Source organism: Oncorhynchus mykiss, chromosome 29 (assembly GCF_057628025.1).
Source record: "Oncorhynchus mykiss isolate SJ-2025 chromosome 29, ASM5762802v1, whole genome shotgun sequence".
Taxonomy (NCBI): Eukaryota; Metazoa; Chordata; class Actinopteri; order Salmoniformes; family Salmonidae; genus Oncorhynchus; species Oncorhynchus mykiss.
This window is the reverse complement of record NC_143050.1, coordinates 27,246,972-27,267,132: the sequence shown is the minus strand read 5'-3', so window position 1 is coordinate 27,267,132 and position 20,161 is coordinate 27,246,972. Positions and strand designations below refer to the sequence as shown.

Below are 20,161 nucleotides of genomic sequence, written 5' to 3'. Positions count from 1 at the left end.
TTATAGATTTTGGGGAGAGGAAGTAACATACCAGTGTCCTTTGACACCAGAACTAAGTCTGTCCCAACTGCCGTGAACACAGGATCCATGCGTATTAGATAGCTAGGTTGTCCTACAGTCAAGTACTGTAGAACAAGTACTGCAAAAAGAGAGGCTGTTATGTTTCTCTGATACACTTTCACAGCCTGGGTTTGCTTCACATTAAACATACTGCAACTCATATGTCGAACACGGTGGTGGACTTGGCAAGGCATCTTCGGTGTCACATGTCACCGTCTGTGAAACCACCTTATACCATCCTCACATCTCATCACAGTGGGATTAAGTCACCTAATGCCTACATCCATTAATCCCAGCGGTTCCACTTAACACAGTAGAACAGTATATAGTAAGTCAGAACCAATCTGTGGTGTGTCTCGGCCTGTCGTAAATCTCACCGACTCACTCTGCAGTGAGAGGATGACCTCATTGTCTTTTCCTGGCCCATTAGCTTTCTGGGAAAACCTCTGGGGACCGTTGTTAACCCTCTGGTGCTGGACAGCATTACACTCCATCCCAACCAGGTGGAATTGGTTTCATATTATAAAATATTGATGGACTAATTTGCTCTACATGCTATGCAGATAATGTCACACATTGGTTTCATAACATTGAGGATTACATGCATATTATTTGGGTGCATTTCGACAGTCAAAAGTGTCTGCCTCCCCACACATCTTCATTTGCACTGATCTGTAAACCCAGGGGCGTTGAAGGCAATAAGGTACATGCTGTGAACTTTATTTCACCCATCCAGTTCCTTCCTCAGTGCCAATCTACTCTGCCCCCAGAACCAAAGCTCATGTGAGACCCGGCCTCTTAATGTTTCCATCTGTCAGGAGAGACTACCTCAGTGCAGACGGAGTGAACACAGGGAAGGACTGCGCTCATGCGTTACTGCCACTCTTCCAGGTGTCTAGCTGGGAACCGTGGACGCAGGGTCTACACTCCCAGTCCCAGGGTGAAGTGCACTACAGACATAATAGAGAAAGCTTATGGGGCTGTCGTCTTAGGTTACAGGTTCACCATAATGATGGGACCTGCCTTGCATTCTAATTGCAGGTAATTGACCTCCTGTGGACTGTTATTGTTCCAGCTTCTTTTGTGCTGGCTGCCGTTTAGAGCAGAGGTCAGTGAACCTGGGACCCCTGACTCCTCCAGACAGGTAGGCTAGGATTAAATGACCCAAGACGTTCTGTTAGAGAATAGACTCATCTTCTGTGCTGAATAGACCCCCAGCTCTCCCTTCTTTACTGTTACATTGTTTGCCATTAACTTCAGTTTACAGAAAACTTTTGAGGTTGACTTGATTGAAGAGATCGTTTCTTGTTCAGTTATACACTTTAGAGCAGGTACAGATGAATTCCAGAGAGAAAGAAAAAAATATGTATAATTTGAACTGAATTCACAATTTGAGATATCGCAGTTACAAATTGGACTACAGTCCATGTCGTTCATATTTTTCACTACAGCAGAGACAAAACACCCACACCCGTGCACCCTCTCTGTCACAAAATACTAGAGGATCTGTCTCAAGAGGCCACAGTAACCTGGGAACAATGGTGTCCTTTGTGTGCAGTGAGAGAGTGACAGAGAGTGAAGGTCTGCTCCTACGGAGACAGACAGAAGAGGATCCATTAGGGCTCCATTCAGGGACGCCGTTGACTTTCATGTCATCCCATTGTGGCGCGTCTCCTTGGAGAGGCTGACACAGAGTGGGTAATGAGGGGTAATTGACTCAGGGTCAAGGATGATTAATTCCCTTGGTCAGGTGTCCTCGCTTTCATACCTGACAGAGACGCAGGTTGCCGTGAAGCCACAGGCGGGCGGGCAGAGCAGGAGGCTGGCTGGCGCTGAAACACGAGACATAGGCAACACACACGGTACACACTGCCCAGGCCGTTCTCATGATGTCATCCAATCCTTGGACAGGCTAGTGGTTAATGCTCTGAACTGCGGCACCTTGACTGCTGCCACAGACCACAGCTCTCCATCACTCTCTCTCACACACCTAGCAGTGTTCACATGTCAGTCTGCTTCATTTATATGGCTAATGACCTGGGGTAAGACACAAAGGTGAAAGGTCATAACTATCTTCCCCCTACACAGAGCTATACTGAGCTCCCACCACAGACCACAGATTGAGAGTGACATTCGTACTACCCTACCCTCCTTTCTCCTTCAGCTTCACTGGCTAATCTGAATCCCTCATTTTCTGCACAAGCAATTCCCCCCCCCCCCCCAAAAGGCCAGTGATTACAGGCGACCTGCTGAATGTATGCACGCGTTACTAAATGCCAGGGCTAGCTGGTAATTGACCAGGCAGACTGAGACGCCTGCGGTGTAATTGAGCAGGGTTGAGGGGTTCTGGTGGGACTGAAAGGACCTGGGGATCCCCCACCGGCCATTAAGCCCAGCAGGAGGGCTCCTGCCTGGGTCCACCTCAGGCTCAGGGCGGCCCCTCATCCAGCCTATCGCCCCTTCAACAGTGTGGGACACCCCAAGATCTGGAGAGGGTTTGGATCATATAGTGTGAGAGGAAGAATGAAAAATAATAAGACTATAGGGCACTAACTTTAAAAACGGTTAGTTTAAATTCATTTAAAAAAAATATATATAGATTCTGCATTGAGACACACACATCCATGTCAATGGGGACTCAAAGAGAAGGTATCATTTAACTGCAATACATATACGTGTCATAAGTTCATCTCTTGCTGGCTGTCTGTCCATATGCAGTTGGAATGAACAGAGCAGAGCACACATGCTGAGCCTGATATACGTCGACCCCCAATTGGCCTGTCCTTTCACTCCAGTCGCGCCGTCACATACCAGAAATAGCCTCATCACTTCCACTACAGTAGATGACAGCTAGCCTAGCAACAAGGCCCAAGCACACCAGTGCAACCAACCAACCTCCCACTAGGCAACAGCGTCATCTACTGATCTACATATACTGTTTACATGATACAGCTTCCCTGATACCCTTAACCTCTTGACGGAACAGTGCCCAGATACAACTGTTCTGTACCAAAAGGACACCTATCAGATATACTAAATCAATGTAAGAATTTTCATTTACCCTCTTAAGCACAAAATGTAGTGTGACAGCAATACACTTCAATGATTCAAATGCTTTTTATTACAACATACGGTAACAAACACATCATTTGAAATATGCAACTAGAAAACTACTACGGTAAGGCAGAAGGGGTGAGAGTAAACATTAGGAAGTGTAAAGCTGCTTAAGACACAGGGGAGAGAAAGATGATCCAAGGCTGACCGTCTAGTGCTTGGAGCGATGTTCCCCCTGCAAACGGTGGTGCTCCCTTAGTCTGCAGTGAGAGAACAGAGAGTTAGTAGCGCATTTATCTAAATTTTAAAAAAGTGTACGTAAAAAATAAATATGGTTGACGCTCAAGAAGCCTTCATGAAAATATAACTTTTTGGGACAATTGAGTTTGCTTATGAAGGACACAAACCTGACAGCGTTGATCTTGATGAATCCAGAGGCATCACATGGGTCATAGTCTCCCTGCACATCCATACTGGGACAAAAAAAAACAGGGGTGTAAGTCACGTTATTGTGTAGGGCTATGTGGTTGGGGAAGGGCTTTTGCAGTTATTCCAACACCCGTCTAGCCCACAGGAGAGGTAGGACAGTGAATAACATTAACCACGGATTATTGCATCATTCAAACAAAATGTCAATAGATTTCTCTCTGAACGCATTTGCTCTTTATGTTTGTGATTTCAGAGGGGAAAAAAAACAACCACACGTTGAGAAAAAGCACAAACACCCAACTCATTTGTAGACAATCCAGTTTTCTACAAACTCCTAAGCATGATGTTTTTTTGTCTGGGACATCCTTTTTGTAAGCAACGCCCGCGATGTAAAAATTGTGCTAGTGAACATGTATTATATAGGCCTCTTGTGGCTCGTTCCCTTCTCCTCCTCGGTGTGTGTATTTGTAAAGGTGTGTGGTTTTGTAAGGTGTGTGTATTTGTAAAGGTGTGTGTGTGTCGGAGAGAGAGGGGGGAGAGTATGTTCCTCTATGTTAGAGGCTCGCTACCCTCCGAAGGTAGTACGCGACACAGTTGAAGCAGGGCAGTGGAAACAATTATCTCCTTGAGCCAACATTCCTACAGTATAAAAGGTAACAGCAGAGGAATGTTTTTTAAACAGCTGAAATGTATAGACATTGTCCTTATATTTGAGACTTGTTATATTGCGTTTTATATGTGCTATGATGGGACCAGATAGTTTTTCTAATCCGGTCATGTGGTTTAAAATAAAACTCCTGGAAAGACTCCTGGCCCTAGGGAGGATTAAACCATTTACAGAAACATACTAGTAGTCTGAGCTCGCTGAATGCAGGGTTGCATCATGTAGACCTAAAAAGACACTCAAACAGCATGTCATCACTATTGTGTTGATTCATTCCACTAAAAATACTTAGTTAGCACAGCCACCCGAAGTGTGACTAGAAACCAAACTTGATCACATTTTCTCAAACACAAATAAACGGGCCTACTTTAGGCGATAAAAACACACCGTTACATTTCTGCCCACATGGGATCAGAGAGCATACGATTCTCTAGGCTACCTGCAGCTGTGGTTGTCATCAGAAGCCCACAGTTGATCAGACTGAAGCACAGACTAATTGCACACGTTGACCAATCCAGACATTTTATTTCATGACATTTTGTTGGTGGCCTAGTGTACTTTTATATTCACATGAGAAGGTTAAATCGTTCTTTTTTGATAGGCTAACGTTACTTGATGAAGGCATGATATAAATCAAAATGTAATGAGTGCAGCAAACAGACAAGAAAATAAACCTTTCATTGTCTGCACAACGCACATAAATGAATTATTGTATTACCCAGGAGTGTAATATGCTTGTTGTATTACCCAGGAGTGTAATATGCTTGTTGTATTACCCAGGAGTGTAATATGCTTGTTGTATTACCCAGGAGTGTAATATGCTTGTTGTATTACCCAGGAGTGTAATATGCTTGTTGTATTACCCAGGAGTGTAATATGCTTGTTGTATTACCCAGGAGTGTAATGTGCTTGTTGTATTACCCAGGAGTGTAATGTGCTTGTTGTATTACCCAGGAGTGTAATGTGCTTATTGTATTACCCAGGAGTGTAATGTGCTTGTTGTATTACCCAGGAGTGTAATGTGCTTGTTGTATTACCCAGGAGTGTAATGTGCTTGTTGTATTACCCAGGAGTGTAATGTGCTTGTTGTATTACCCAGGAGTGTAATATGCTTGTTGTATTACCCAATAAAAGCTAGGTTTCCATCCAATTGGCAACAGATTTCCATGAGAATATTCTAAAACCGGCATAAACACAATATGCGCATTTCCCCACCAGAAACGTGATTCCATCAAATGGACTTGTTGTGGATAAAAGGCTGTGCGTGATGACGTAGTGCACATAAAAATAACTTAAAATGGGTTTCCATCGCAATTTCAACTCTGCTGACGGTTTTGTCACAAACAAAATGTACATTTTATAGTGACTATGTCCATTCTGGTATGGGCACTTGCGCTCTAGCCACCAGCTCCAGATACCGTGCGGGTATAGCCTACATGATGAGAATATTATGGACAGCGAGATTGTTTATTTGTCAAATGGCGGTCAAGCATCGATCATCATGTCACCAGAATAAGACCCTCGATATTTATTGGAAAGTTGCATCAAGCTCATCACTGTGAACTTTCACCACCCTGTGAAGTTCATCATAACTTATTTCATCTGTAGCCTCAAACTGTATACGTGGACGACACAACGAGTCATCGCATGACTCCAAGTTTACTTCCATATGATGGTTATAATATAAATAATTGCCAAGAAAAGTGTTTCCACCTCCATTTCTCACAATTAACTTTACCCACAAAAATAGCCCACCTTGCTAAGCGTGTTTTGTTTTGTCGACATTAGGAAAGTTTACCGCCAGATTGTCTGTTTCCATCAGGCCTGTTGTGATTTATCTGACATGTACTTTATTCGCATAAAAAGGCTGGATAGAAACCTGGTTATTGCTGAATATTTTGTGTTTACTTGCTACTGTGATATTTACGGTCAATTTGAGCTGCGGACCAAGAATGTCGCATTGCCAGCCACCACAAAAGGTTAGACAAGGATGTAATGTGAATTGAAAAGTAGAATTATCTTTTCGCCACCCCATCCCCTCATACTCACCTTCATATCTCGTAGTGGGAATAGGGCCTAATTACAGTCGTTTTTACCTGCAGCGCTAACACCCTCAGCTCCTCCTCAACGGAGCCCCAGCTGCTAATCTAAGACCTGCACTCATTCTTCAGACACACCGTGCTGGAGGAAATCAAAGAATGTCAAAAAAAAAAAAGACTCCGTGGAGAGAAAGAAAGGCAAGACCACCATCAACTCTCAAAACAAGGCTCCCTACCTACCATCTTATGAGTGCGGCCTATGAGGTGTTGAATGGCTGTGGAAGCAGGTTTCCAGAAGGTGAATACATAGGAAAAACCATGTGGTCTAATTGACTGCCAAACACCTAGCAGGAAACCTTTTGACATTTGTCCCAGATCAATGCAGCGTGTGTGTGATGCTATACCACTGTGTTAATGACACTGTTTACTGAGGAGACGCAGCTAGCTGTCCACCAGGGTCTTACAGTTAAGCATGGGTTTGGAGGGTGAAATGGTGAAATGGTGTGTGTGTGTGTGGGGCTGTACTTCAGGTGGTATAAGTGGACTTCGCACCACAATGGGATCCTTCACAGGACACTCAGCACATCTGTTACCTCAGAATAGTGCCCCTAAGATCTTCTCCTCCAGTGCAACCCAACACTCAGTCACCAACAGGAGTGTGTGTGAAAGAGAGCGAGGTTGAGCTCTCAGCTGCACAGCTCCCCCTGCTTAACTAGCATGAAACCTGTGCTTTGGCCCTAAAAGCAGCACCCTCCTCTCTTTTGGCTGGAAATGCCATTAGCGGTGGAGGGTAGATGGAAGGGGGCATATGGAGGCTTTGGTCAGCACTGAGCCTACCCAGGGGGCATTGGGGGCTTAGGTGTCTGAATGGACTCACTGTTCCACAGCGAAGAGACCAATGGGGAGAAAGCCCTCCAGGAATTGAGCTTGACACCCCTGCTCCGCACTCTGATGTCTTTGGAGCCAGTGTCCATTTATTGTTGGTGTGGGGTCAGTGGAGAATGAAGTGACCTGAGCAAACAATGGGGATACTGCATATATGCAGTGAACTGATTATACTGTACCCAGAGATTAGTCACATGCACACAATGCTAGAGGTCCTTACCTGACCAGGTCCTCGTTGTAGAGGGATTTGGGCGACTCGCGGCCCAGGATGTAGACCTGGCCTTTGAAGACAGACAGCTGCACCTTGCCCTCCACGCGCTCCTGGGACTTGTCTATGCAGTGGCGCACAAACTCACACTCTGGACTATACCAGAAACCTGGGGACAAGGAACTGGATGTATACATGCCACTATAATGGAAATCATACTTCAGCCTCCATTAGAAGTGTGGTTCAATTGTGTACATATGACCCCCCCCCCACCACATTCTCCTCCCATCCCACTCCTTATGCGAGCGCTCGTCCCATCACTCCAGGTGAGGCTCAGACCCCCCCCCCCCCCCCCCCTCCTGTCACCCAGGTGACCCGCTCTGTCGGTCTGAGGGACAGCTGGACTGGGGGGGGGAATAGAGAAAAATGACGCCCATCTCCATGGGGTGGCTCTCTCCCTCTTCCATGCCCTTCCACCTCCCAATCCCAAGAACAATCCTCTCACCCAGTCCCTTTCCACAGAATCTGCACTGGTGTGAGTATCACACAGTCAGGCCAGGGCTGAGTGGATGGATCAAGCCACAGCTGTCCTCTTTCTCTCTCTCTCTCTCTCTCTCCATACTGTGTTCTGTTCAGGGAATCCCCTGTGGCTTTAGCCCATGCAGTGGGCCAGGCAGAGACAGTGGTATTTCACGCTTTAAGACCATAATGAGTTTAATCTCTGTCCCCCTCCTAGAAGGAGCTAGCTAGCGCCTGTACCTTGGTGTCTCGCTCGCTCTCCCTGGTCTCTCTGCCTGCCTGGCCAGCTCCCTCCTCTCATGAGGATTTAAATTGCAGTGGCTCAGTAATCAGTCTCTAACGGCTGTGATCCTATTATAGGGGATGAAGGAAGGCCGGCCGGGGGGGATTAGGACACCTGAGCCAGGCGGACAGGAGGTCTAGGCCCCAGTCATTCAGTCACACATTACCTCTATGAGAGGCAGAAGTAACAGTCACTCCTCACCTGTCAATCACCGTGATTGCCACTGTGTGAGGTGTTCTGGCACAAAATGGCTGCCGTGTGCCATGCACAATTTATCACCCAGGTCAGTGAAGTATTTTGCATAATTCTATCATCAATGTAAAGTGCTTTGAAAGCAAGTGAACATGATATAAATCAAATATATTATCAGGAGGCTGAATAGTTTTTGGCTAACCATTTAGTGTGTGTTCTAGGAGAGAACATAACCATGAATGCACCGTTTCTGAATGCTGTATGAGCATTGTTTTAAATGTTTGTGTTTTTTTTGCGTAATACACCAAACGTACCGTTGTAGAGCATCTCGGCGAACTTGACCCCCAGGCCCTGTTTGATCCTCCTGACCTCTCGGTCCATGGTGAAGGTCTCTATGTCCAGGTGAGCGTGGTACAGGATGGTGCCTCCTGGGGTCTCATAGATACCTGGGGGAGCACAGAAACACACAACTAGGTGCGGAACGAAAGGTGGAGAGACAAATTAAGCACATAGGTTGCATTGCATTTCAAAATAGTCTGAAGTTGCCCCCCCCCAAACAAAATATTCCATTCTTACTTTTAGATGTGTGTATGGTTGTGAATTGTTAGATTTTATTGCACTGTTGGAGCTAGGAACACAAGCATTTAGCTACAGCCACAATAACATCTGGTAAATATGTGTATGCGACCAATATAATTTAAATTGATCAGAAAAGGTCTCTGGTGGTCCTGTGTCCATGACAACCTCATTGTACTTCCTTCCAGGACCAACTCAACTCAGACAGCTCTATTAGGCACCAGCCATCTTCACCCTCCTCCTCCTCCAATACCTTGGCTGACGGACAGGCCAGCACCACAGTATATCAACCCAGTCAGAATGAGCCTGTCGCGGGCAAATGACAGGGTAGGAGGCCCCCGCCAGCCCTGAGCTAGGCCCCAGGCTCTCCCGACCCTGCAATTTACCCCCACTGCACTGTTGAGGGGAACGGAGGGAGAAGACAGAGGGGGGGATGACAGGAGAAATGAAGCTGTCACTCAGCTGTCTGTCTTATGAGGTCGAAAAGAAAAGGCCGAAAGAGACCAGAGGAGAGATCGCGTTTCTCTATTCAAATAATGCCATTCTAATACGCTAAACCACTGGGACATCTCTGTTTAATTGACTATGGTTGCGTGTGGGCAGCATTAACAGGATATTCCTATCCTTTCCATTCAGTCTTTGGGATTAAACTCTGCGGATGGGCGCCTTGTGTTGGGACCTCAATTCACTGTTAGAAGGGGCACCGATACAATTCTTGTCTTAGATGGAGCCTACTTGAAGGTGAGGGGGGGACCAAAACATCATCTGAAAATTGAGAAGCACTTACAAAGCACTGGCTGCCCAAAACAGGATTTAGCAAAACTGCTAATTATCTAAACCTCAAAAAGTGTCAATTTGAGCCACTAAAACAAGGCAACAGAGGGCAAAACAGGGGCATTTCAACTGTCACTATCTGATAAAACAGTTCAAACTGCCCTTTAACCCAATTTACCTTAAGCACCCCAAAGAGAGATTAGAAAGACAAATGAACAATAAAAAGGCTCTCTTACCTTAGCTAAACCAACTGTGGCTTAGTTAAGCTTAGGAGGACAAAAACACCAGTGATTTCCAGGTATTAATCTTTTAAACAGTTTCTCTGTATGTAGGCCAATTCTGCTAGAGGGGGTAGAGGGGTTAAGACTAAGCATTAACCCCACCTGGGCTGAGCCTGTGCTCCCCTTTGGGCGTACAGCCCACGAATGCAGGCACAAATACACACATTAAGCCTGCTTCCTGATGTTCCTCTGATCAAGAATCAAAACACACACACACTTCAGAATTGTAGTTCTTGAATTCAACTCCTGAAGTTGTTTCAATTCCTGAAACACAAAAAAGTACAAATTTGTCTGATATTCTAAAATGTCTGAAAAAAATAAATAAATGCCTGCAAAAACAAATCAAATTTCTTTCAATAATAAATCAATCAAACCAGTTAATCATCACCATAACGTTCTCTACAGATCCTCAGCACAACATGGTTCGTCACAGTGGAGAGTTCAGAGCTCAGACAAGGGTTGACAGGTGTACACCACTTACATACACCAGTGAATGTTTTGTCGAGAACTGACAACATTCTTGACAACCATTTCCATGCCCCGCCTTCTTGACCCCCCCCCCCCCCCCCTCAAGACATACAAATAAATGTCTGTCTGTCAACTAGTCAATCCTCCTTGGCATCTTTTGTGCAAACCCCCCTTCTCCCCCTGCCGTCAACACACAATCTTTACTAGTTATTCACTGCCGTCAAACCTCACACTCCTCCTTTCCAATTTCTGTAGAAAAGATGAGCTTTGATCTTTTGTGCAGCCAAGAGGGAGAAAAGTGGGCTTCCCATTTTTCAATTTCTACCTGCCACTATGCCAGAGGCGGAGTGTGTTGGCGAGTCAATTTGCTGGTCAGGTTATTGTGAGGAGTAGAAATGCAGTGTGGCAGGAGGCAGGGGCCACTGAGGGAGTTAGTGACGTGCTGTCTGACATGGGACACGGTGCCACAAACATCTTGGCCCCTCACGGCCCTTAAGCATGGTTTCTGAGAAGCTCTGTTGACGGAGAGGGCAATTCGAAGTCATTCGGAGGAGTGGCCGACTGCCGAGATGGAGTGTGTGTGTGTGAACAACAGCGTGTGTCTGTGTGTGGGAGGCTGCAAAAAGAGAAATGCGAAGGCTTTCTGCATGTGAAAGTGAATGTGGGTCACATCAGACCCTCAGTTTACAGGTGAACCAGAGAAAAACATTTCCTCTGAAAGGAAAGAGAGGCACATAATGCTGTGTTTGTTCATGGTCTTGCTTTTCCTCCACAACACTTTTATGCAAGTGGAATAGCAAGTGTTCCCTTTTAGCACTGACATAAAATGACTGCAATTGCCTGAAAGCACTAGAGATGTGACAGGAAGCTTTACAAATGGATAGGACATGGAAGTGTTGGCACTTACGGCGGAGTAGGTACTGTATGTCTTTGTGCTAGCTTATCTATAAATCTAAAATCTCTATAAAAGGGAAGTGCATTTTAACCAAAGCTATTGATCCAGTATACATGTTTTTCCTCTCAATTCAATTCATCTGTATTCTCTCAGGATCTCTTCTCTTTATACATATAGGCTCTCTCATTACACTTCGTCACTGCCTTACCTCTGGACTTCATGCCGATGAAGCGATTCTCCACGATGTCGATCCTCCCAACTCCATGCCTCCCTCTGAGACCACAATGGAAACCACAATAGAATTCTTACTCACCAAGAACAGTAGTCAATATTTCTGTATTCTCGCCTGCAAACACCCACAATTTGCTGAAAACACTGCAGTAAGAGTTTACACACTGCCCTCTAATGGTGGTTCCATGTAGTCAATAAAGGATTCTCATTTGCAGTTTGGCTCTCCCTACTGATTGTCTGACTCACCCCATCTCATCGAGGTAAGAGAAAGTCCGACTCACCCCATCTCATCGAGGTAAGAGAAAGTCCGACTCACCCCATCTCATCGAGGTAAGAGAAAGTCCGACTCACCCCATCTCATCGAGGTAAGAGAAAGTCCGACTCACCCCATCTCATCGAGGTAAGAGAAAGTCCGACTCACCCCATCTCATCGAGGTAAGAGAAAGTCCGACTCACCCCATCTCATCGAGGTAAGAGAAAGTCCGACTCACCCCATCTCATCGAGGTAAGAGAAAGTCAGACTCAGCCCATCTCATCGAGGTAAGAGAAAGTCCGACTCAGCCCATCTCATCGAGGTAAGAGAAAGTCCGACTCAGCCCATCTCATCGAGGTAAGAGAAAGTCCGACTCAGCCCATCTCATCGAGGTAAGAGAAAGTCCGACTCAGCCCATCTCATCGAGGTAAGAGAAAGTCCGACTCACCCCATCTCATCGAGGTAAGAGAAAGTCCGACTCACCCCGTCTCATCGAGGTAAGAGAAAGTCCGACTCACCCCATCTCATTGAGGTAAGAGAAGATGTCCAGCGGTGTGTCCTTCGACTTCCCCTCCTTGACGTGGGTCACCTTGATGGGCACACCTGTGTGGATTGGAATGGATCAGTCAGTCAGTTACGCAACAGCCTGGAGAGATACTGCATCATCATAATACTATGCTACAGTAGGTCATTCAGGTTAACAATATTATTCTCTTACAGTTTCAAATCTGATCTCGTCACATTCAGCAAATTTTGGATTTGGGCAGAAGCTGTATTTATGAATCTGACAGAATCAATACGTATGGCCAAAAATTGTTACTACATTTCCACCTATTCGTTTAATGCTCACTAAAAACAAACAAAGTGAAGAGACTGATTCCCAGGCACTAAACACAGTTCACAAGGGAGATGGGAGAGAACATGAAAAGAGTGAGGGAGTGGAGAGGGAGATTTGGATGTGGGGGAATGTGGAGGAGGGTAACGGGTGTTAATGGTAGAATACTTCAATGGGATGTGGCGAGAAGTACTAATACATTCAAAAGCCCTTCTCATTTGAAGGCTGTGAAATCCCAGACAGGCCTTTCCTAATTTAATTACACACCCGGGCTGAGTCACCCATACCTTTTCTACCAATAGCCTCGCACTGCGGTATGAGTGAATGTGTGTGTGCGCATTATTTGGAATGCATTGACCATTCCTAATAAGCACACACACGCCTAGGTGCTCCCCAATCAATCTCCATCCCCAACTTTCCCTACAAAGACACACTAAATTCAGTTTATTAGGTACACCCATCTAGTACTGGGTGCCTCCAGAACTGCCCGAATTCGTTGGGATTCTCTGTGGAAATGTTGCTCAATTGGTATCAAGGGAGCTAACGTGTTCCAGGAAAACATTCTTCTCACCATTACACCACCAGCCTGTACCGTTGACATCAGGCAGGATGGGGCCATGGACTCTTAATGCTTACGCCAAATCCTGACTGCCATCAGCATGACGCAACAGGAACCGGGATTTGTCGGAACAGGCAATGTTTTTCCACTCCTCAGTTGTCCAGTGTTGATGATCCGGTGCCCACTGGAGCCGCTTCCTCTTGTTTTTAGCTGATAGGAGTGGAACCCGGTGTGGTCGTCTGCTGTAATAATCCATCCGTGACAAGGACCGACGAGATGCGTTCCGAGATGTTATGCACATCACTGTTGTACTGCGCCGTTATTCGCCTCTTAGCTTGCACGATTCTTGACCTTCTCATTCATCCTCTCATCAACGAGCTGTTTTCGCCCACAGGACTGCTGACTGAATGTTTTTTGTTTGTCGCACCATTCTCGGTAAACCCTAGACACTGTCGTGCGTGAAAAGCCCAAGATGCCGACGGTTTCTGAGATACTGGAACCGCCGCACCGACGATCATGACATCCTCAAAGTCGCTTAGGTCACCTGTTTTGCCCATAATAACGTTTAAATCGAACAGTAACCGAATGCCTCGGTGCCCGTCTGCCTGCTTTATATAGCAAACCATGGCCATGTGACTTACTGTCTGTAGGAGCAAACCATCTTCATGAAAGGGGGAGTGTACCTAATAAACTGGCCAATGTATTTTGGCCACTCATTTACTTGCTTATTCATAGTATTCATAGGTTAAAATGAGCAACGCAGAGGTCAAAGGTGGAGGAGGTGCAATAGACTGGGACATGGGCGGGGGAGGGGGAGGTGGGGGGCTAAAAGAGCTTTTGAAGACACACGAAGGATAGAAGAAAGAAAATACATCTGCAGATAGTCACTCCCCTATCCATCCAGAGCTCATTAGCATTTAGCATGCTTGCAGTTGCCAATCAAGTCCCGGTAAAAAAGCAGCACTCCTGGTTGCATTTCAATGGGCCCAAATGTAAGCCCTGTTCGAATGACACGTAAAGGACTTGACAAAATATTTTTAGACAAGGGCTTTGTCACTTCGGCCCCTGAGGAAAACTCCCAGAGCCGGAGAGGGCACACGGATAGCGCTCCGACAAAGCCCCCTGATCCCCCAAATAGTTAATAATTAGATTAAAAGTTCAAATAAATTAAGTGAGGGTGTGAATGCGGGAGCCGGGCCCGGCCTCTCGTCCTCCTCTCCTCCATCTCGCCGGGTCTATCATTCACTGGGCCTTTCTTTTCCCTGCCTGCCCTTTTCTTCAGCGCTGAAGTGAACAGTGCAAACAATGGGACAGCAGACACAGTTGTAGGAAAAATTACTGCTTTAAATTTTTCCTCTCTCTTTTTCCTTTCCCCCCTCTTTCAATGAAAGGAAGAGGGATAAAAAAAAGGACAGAAAGAAGGGGAAAACTGCTGCTGATGAAAGAAAGTTTAGTTTATCTTTTTAATCAGTGAGAAAGCCCGGTGAAAAAGGGGCTGGTGGGAGATGAAAAGATGGAAACATTCTCGCGCTGATCTTGTGCTTGAGGAGGAGGAGTAAGCTGAAGCCTTTGTGTGAGCCACTAAAACAGCTTTTGTCATCGTCACTCAATAAGGGGAGAGAAAAAAAAAACTATGAAAACTGATTGCAAATAAGCAAAGGGCCGAGGTGAAACCAGGTTATATGATGACGTCACAGTTTCAGATTCCTATTACCAGTTTTTTTTTGCTTTTTTGTACATTTTTTAAACCTTCCTTCAAATGAAGATTTAACAGTTCTCTATAAACTTTATCATTGCTCCTCTCCCTCCAGTTTCACTTACTTCAGATATAAATCTCAAATAAACCCCACAAACCTTCAAAGTTGCATAAATCAGCAGACAGATACCAACGTAAATCACAGATGAAACCTTCTTTCTCTTCTATTCCTCTATTCCTCTCTACTTCAGTGAAGTAGCAATGTCATAAAACTGTCACTGGTCGTCATAAAACTGTCACTGGTCATCACCATGATCAGAGGCTAATGTCCTGCCATGTCTTTTGAAGCCCCAGCAGGCCTCAGTGGCCTGTAGCCCCCCCATCTATACATTTATACACACGGACACTTGTGACCAGGATCTAGATTAGAGGGATTTCTGCTTCTGGCCCCAGGCTGGGATGCGTGTCTCTTTTCGGCAACTGTGCTAATGTGTCACTTTCCTGGGCCTCCCTCAGTCAATTGTATTAGCTGGCTTAACGCTTCCGGCCCCTCCATGCCCCCAGGCAGGCTGCTTTAGTTTAGACTGCTTCGGGTTGTGGGGCTGGGCTGTCCTAGGTCTGGGTGGTCAGAGTGATAAACACAGCCAGGGAAAGGCAGGGTAGCACGGGGTCTACAGCAGCCCTGGGGCTGTGGGTATGGCCAAGCCATTGGTGGACAAGACGAACAAACTAACACAGGTCAGGACTGGACTTGGAATCATAAACCCCGGCTGAACTAGAGGACTAAAAAGTCCCACTACATGGGATGAGGAGATGTAGACAGATGGACGGACACACACCTTTTTTGAACTCGATCTCCAGCACATCTGGGCTGTTGGGGGCGTCCTCTGGGCTCTTGGTCATCAGGTACAGGCCAGCTGGAGCATGGCTCTGTAATATACACACAATGACATTCACATTTCAGCACTTGGTATGGTACTAGGAGATTCAGTTGAGAACATGGCAGACATAGCCAGTCTATTGTGGGTGGAGGGATGGGATGATGCGTGAAAAAAAATAACCTTCAAACGCTGTCAGGATCTGAGCGAAAAAGACAAAAATCTACATCCTATTTTTCTCCTCTATTTGGTTTCATTTTTCCCTGCTTGGCCTTTCACCGCAGAGGGAGGTGGAGAGAAGAGAAAGAGATGCAGCTGAAGAAAAAAAAAGAGAAAGACAGACCCCAATCCACTGAAAGAAGACACTTCATAAGTCAAAGCACATCTGATACTATGACAGGATGTACTCAAGCGAATGCCACACAATATTCACCGGCTGTTTGGAAAGGCGCAAGCAAATCTTCCAAATCTGCCATCCAGCCTCCCCCTCCCCATAAGCTTTTCCACATCTTCTGGAATTGACTTTCTGACTGACATTTTCTCCTTTATTTCTCTTCAGATGAAGAATGAATCTTTATGGGAACCACACAACAACAACCTACCCCTCCTACCCTGAGAGCCATAGGAAGTTGTGGGAGCCGACACAGACGTTTGTTGTTTTCCAGTTGGGGGGAGTTGGTAGTTGAGCACTTAAATAAAAATCGGGCTGACACCCCTGCCAATTACCTCACATTACAACCAGACGATGGCCAATGTCCCCTGAGCTGAGGCAAATTGCAGGGGAACTATGCAAAATAACCACTGGGTGCATTTAAATGAAAACCTTTACCAGACGAAAAAAAATCATACGATAACTAATCTCGCTCTCAGCCGCAGAGAGATTGCCCACGTCGGGGAACGAGTGCAATCGCTTCTTTCCTTTTAACTAAACACCAACGTCGACTTTAAAAGGCTCCCATCTCTCCTTTTTATTTTCTGCCTCAGCGCCCAAGAAGACGACAAACGAGAGGGAGGAGTGGGGCAAAACGACTCCCCGAAAACCCCATTTGATGCATACTATTGAAGGGGACAGAACCGAGGAACACGACATGATTTTATTTGAACAACAGACTGAGCAGGCCTTGCTCTGTAGTAGTTTAAAGCCTACGCAATCCTAACCAATGAAGATGCATCGTTTCTGCCAGCTAGAGTTCACTATATGATAAAGACGTTATCCTTCTTACCTCTCTACACAGACACATTATCACAAGGAAATACATGGAATATCAATTCAAACATGTATGCTCACGAGACGCGAGTGACAAAGTGGGAGAGAGAGAGAAATGGAAAGAGCGAGGGAATAGTTTCCAGTGCTTAAAGATCAATGCATTTCAATTCCAGCCCCCCGCAGGTGGACCGGTCCCAAAGCCCCTGGCCCCGAAACACAGGAACATTTAGAAATGGAGCGAGAGTGAGAGAAAGGGAGAGCAATGCTGTCAAATGGGGCGTGAAGCTCAGCCATCATGTCGCTGTGCATAGCTCCCTTTTGCAGCCATTCTCCAGTTCTGCCATATTGTGGTGCTGCTGTGGTCCCACTCAATGCGGCCCCCAGAAAGAGGGCTGTGGCAGCGTGAACTTAAAGTGAGTAAATTTCTATCTTTCCACACGTTAGCTGCCTCATTGCCTTTCAATTGAGTCCGGTGGCCTCCAAAGAAAAGGCAGAGGTGGGGAGAGAGTTGGGGGGGGGGGGGGGGCTGGGCTGGAAGAAAATCTGGCCCACTGGTTTGGAACTGACACTTAAATCACCACGTCTAAAGTCAGGCCTTGTCTTTAAAATGCCATTTGCAAACATGGCACATTGAGAATGTATTAAATCTGAGATGTGTGGACTATTTTTTATGTTTAACACCCCGCTACATTTGGTTAACATTATCATTGGCCGTATCATGGGGTGGCAGGTAGCCTAGCGGTTAGAGAGGCGAGCCAGCAACCGGAGGCTGGCCTGTTCGAATCCCGGGTCAGTTGGGAAAAATCTGCCGGGAAGTGAGCTGGCAACTGGAGGGTTGCTGTATCAAATCCTAGATGACATTGAGCAAGGCACTTAACCCCTCACAACAACAGCTCCCCAGGTACCCAGTGTGGTAGCACCCGCACCTCTCCAAAACCTGTGTATGTGTGTATTTCAGGGGGGTTGGAAGCGGAAGTAACATTTTGGTTGAACCTTGTGTGCAATTGACCAATAAAGAAAATCTTAACCTTTGTCTACAGTATCTACCAACAGCTTTGCCCAAAAGGCAACACTAGTAACAAGCACAAACTATAAGATAGCAACAACATCAGAGACAAATAGATTGACAGAGAGCTCTATAATAGGTCAGACCCAACCATCTGACCAAGGGGCGAGAAGGTTGCATGACAAATCTAACCCTCCATGCTTGAAAAGACACCTACACACCATCCAACGCATCCTTCCCCCTAGGCAGCTGCGTAACGGGCCGGGTCATTTCCAAACTAACAGAAAACAAGTTTCATTTCCTCTGTGTAGCAACACCGTCTGTTCCGCTACCACCTCTTTAGTCAATACCATCAAAGGGGCTCGGGGTTTACCACACAACATCGTTGTCCTTCACTCCTACTGGGCTGCTACTGGGCCAGGGGAAGTCCAGCCAAAGCCAGGGATTCATTTAGACAGAGGGGATGTTTTAATGACTGCTGACGAGTGTCACACTGCCCCAGGGACCCGGCCCCTGACCGGTAAACTGACAGCACAGAGGATATTGGGTTGTGTTTCAGGACAAATAGCTTGCCTTTTCAAGTTAAATAGCTTCACGTTATTTATACAAGTTCAATCAGATCAGGAAAGCAGCTACAACGTGTTATCGATAAGGCAAATGATAGATCTGTTACATAGGGTTTAAACTTCAGAGTTGAAATGCTTGTCCTTAAATTGCAATGTGTTCAAAAATGAAAAATGCATCATCAAAATTCCATCATTCATAGAAACTTGAATCCACCGGTTGCTCCTAATCCAGTAGAACTGTCTAGAAGAACAACGTCAAACGTGAGAGGATAAAGACAATGTAGCCTAGTGGTGTAGCTAAAGCCTAACCTCTGGTGTAATGGGAGAGAATCCAGCTAGTGGGAATAACCACAGTGCAACCTGACCCTGGCTACCTTATCTCAGAAGGAACATATGAGCGACCATTTGGACATTTCCTAATCTGTGTGTGGGGAGAGTGGAGCCATTGTGTTTACAGGTGGGCGGAGAGGCACTGTGAATGGAGGGAGTCTGCTCCGGCCTTGGGGGGGTAACTGGACTCCTAGGAGGCAGATGCCCAGTTGAGATCTAGAAGGTTGAGATGACCTTTTCAATATCTCCTCACGGACAGTCATGTTTGGGTGCATATGTTGATAAGAGGTTAATAATTACAAAGTACATTGATGTAGTATTACCATCTAGGTTGTACATTCAATTTACAGTAAGGTTTCTTAGAAGCCTGAAACGGTTTTAAATTGACACACACATTAAAAGTAAAATGTTTAAAGTACTTGGAAAATGTGTATTATCTCAAATAATCTCCTACGGGAGCAGAAACTGAGCAAATGAGTGAATTATTACAGTCTGTTCAATCTGAAATGGATCATAACAGGCCCCGAGTAATGTATTCAAATCCCTTTATCACTTGTATCTCCTCCACCATAAATATTTCATCGTATTTAATTCCATTGATAAATTCATTGTGAAAGTAAATGGGACTAAAACCATGAATTAAATCAATTACACAATACTGTCATACTACACATCGCTATGCTATTGAGTCGTTTCTTTTCAGGATGAATTTCTCCACAGGGCGAGCGTCGGAGAGAGAAAAGCCTGCGTTACAGTTCTGCCTCCCTGACACCCCGCCTCCCTGACACCCCGTCCATTGGGACGCTCATCTGTCTGCCCGCCTTTGTACTTTACTGTTACTGGTGACATTCTGGTGTCACGGTGAAATGGGTCCCTCCCACGTTGCAGCCTGCGGCGGCGCAACCAGAAACAATGGTCCCCCAAGAGCCGGGGGGACCCAGGAGGCCCAGCTGGGCGCGCTGCCCTAACCCTTCCCCCGGCTCCCATGAAATCGGGAATTATGCGAGCCGTTTCTGATGACAAGTCAGTGTCTGTGTGTCCCAGGCTCTTCCCAGGCTCGGCAAGGTTTAGGGTGAGAAGAGACAACAAGGAGGGATGAGGTTTGAGTCGTCAAGGGTGACCTTTGTGTACAGCCTTGACCTCTGACCCCTGAAGAGATCAAACTCTCTCTGTCTCACTGTGGTTTGGTTTATCTGTGCTGGTGCCAATATAAGAGATTGGGGGGGGGCTCTTCTTAACTTTATCTCAATAGTCTCTCTAATCTAGAGTTGCA

General features: G+C 45.9%; 1 protein-coding gene across 1 annotated transcript in view; it reads right to left on the bottom strand.

Annotated features, from left to right (window-relative positions):
• Positions 1-3,161: 3,161 nt before the first annotated feature.
• LOC110509800 (argininosuccinate synthase) overlaps positions 3,162-20,161 on the bottom strand; it is a 29,179-nt gene continuing 12,179 nt past the window's right edge. The window contains exons 9-15 of the mRNA XM_036967464.2: positions 15,741-15,831; positions 12,330-12,414; positions 11,536-11,600; positions 8,648-8,779; positions 7,352-7,508; positions 3,522-3,587; positions 3,162-3,374 (exon numbers count right to left, since the gene is read on the bottom strand). Of these exons, the coding sequence (XP_036823359.1) occupies positions 3,326-3,374; positions 3,522-3,587; positions 7,352-7,508; positions 8,648-8,779; positions 11,536-11,600; positions 12,330-12,414; positions 15,741-15,831 (645 nt within the window). The 3' untranslated portion in view covers positions 3,162-3,325. The remainder of the gene's footprint in view (positions 3,375-3,521; positions 3,588-7,351; positions 7,509-8,647; positions 8,780-11,535; positions 11,601-12,329; positions 12,415-15,740; positions 15,832-20,161) is intronic.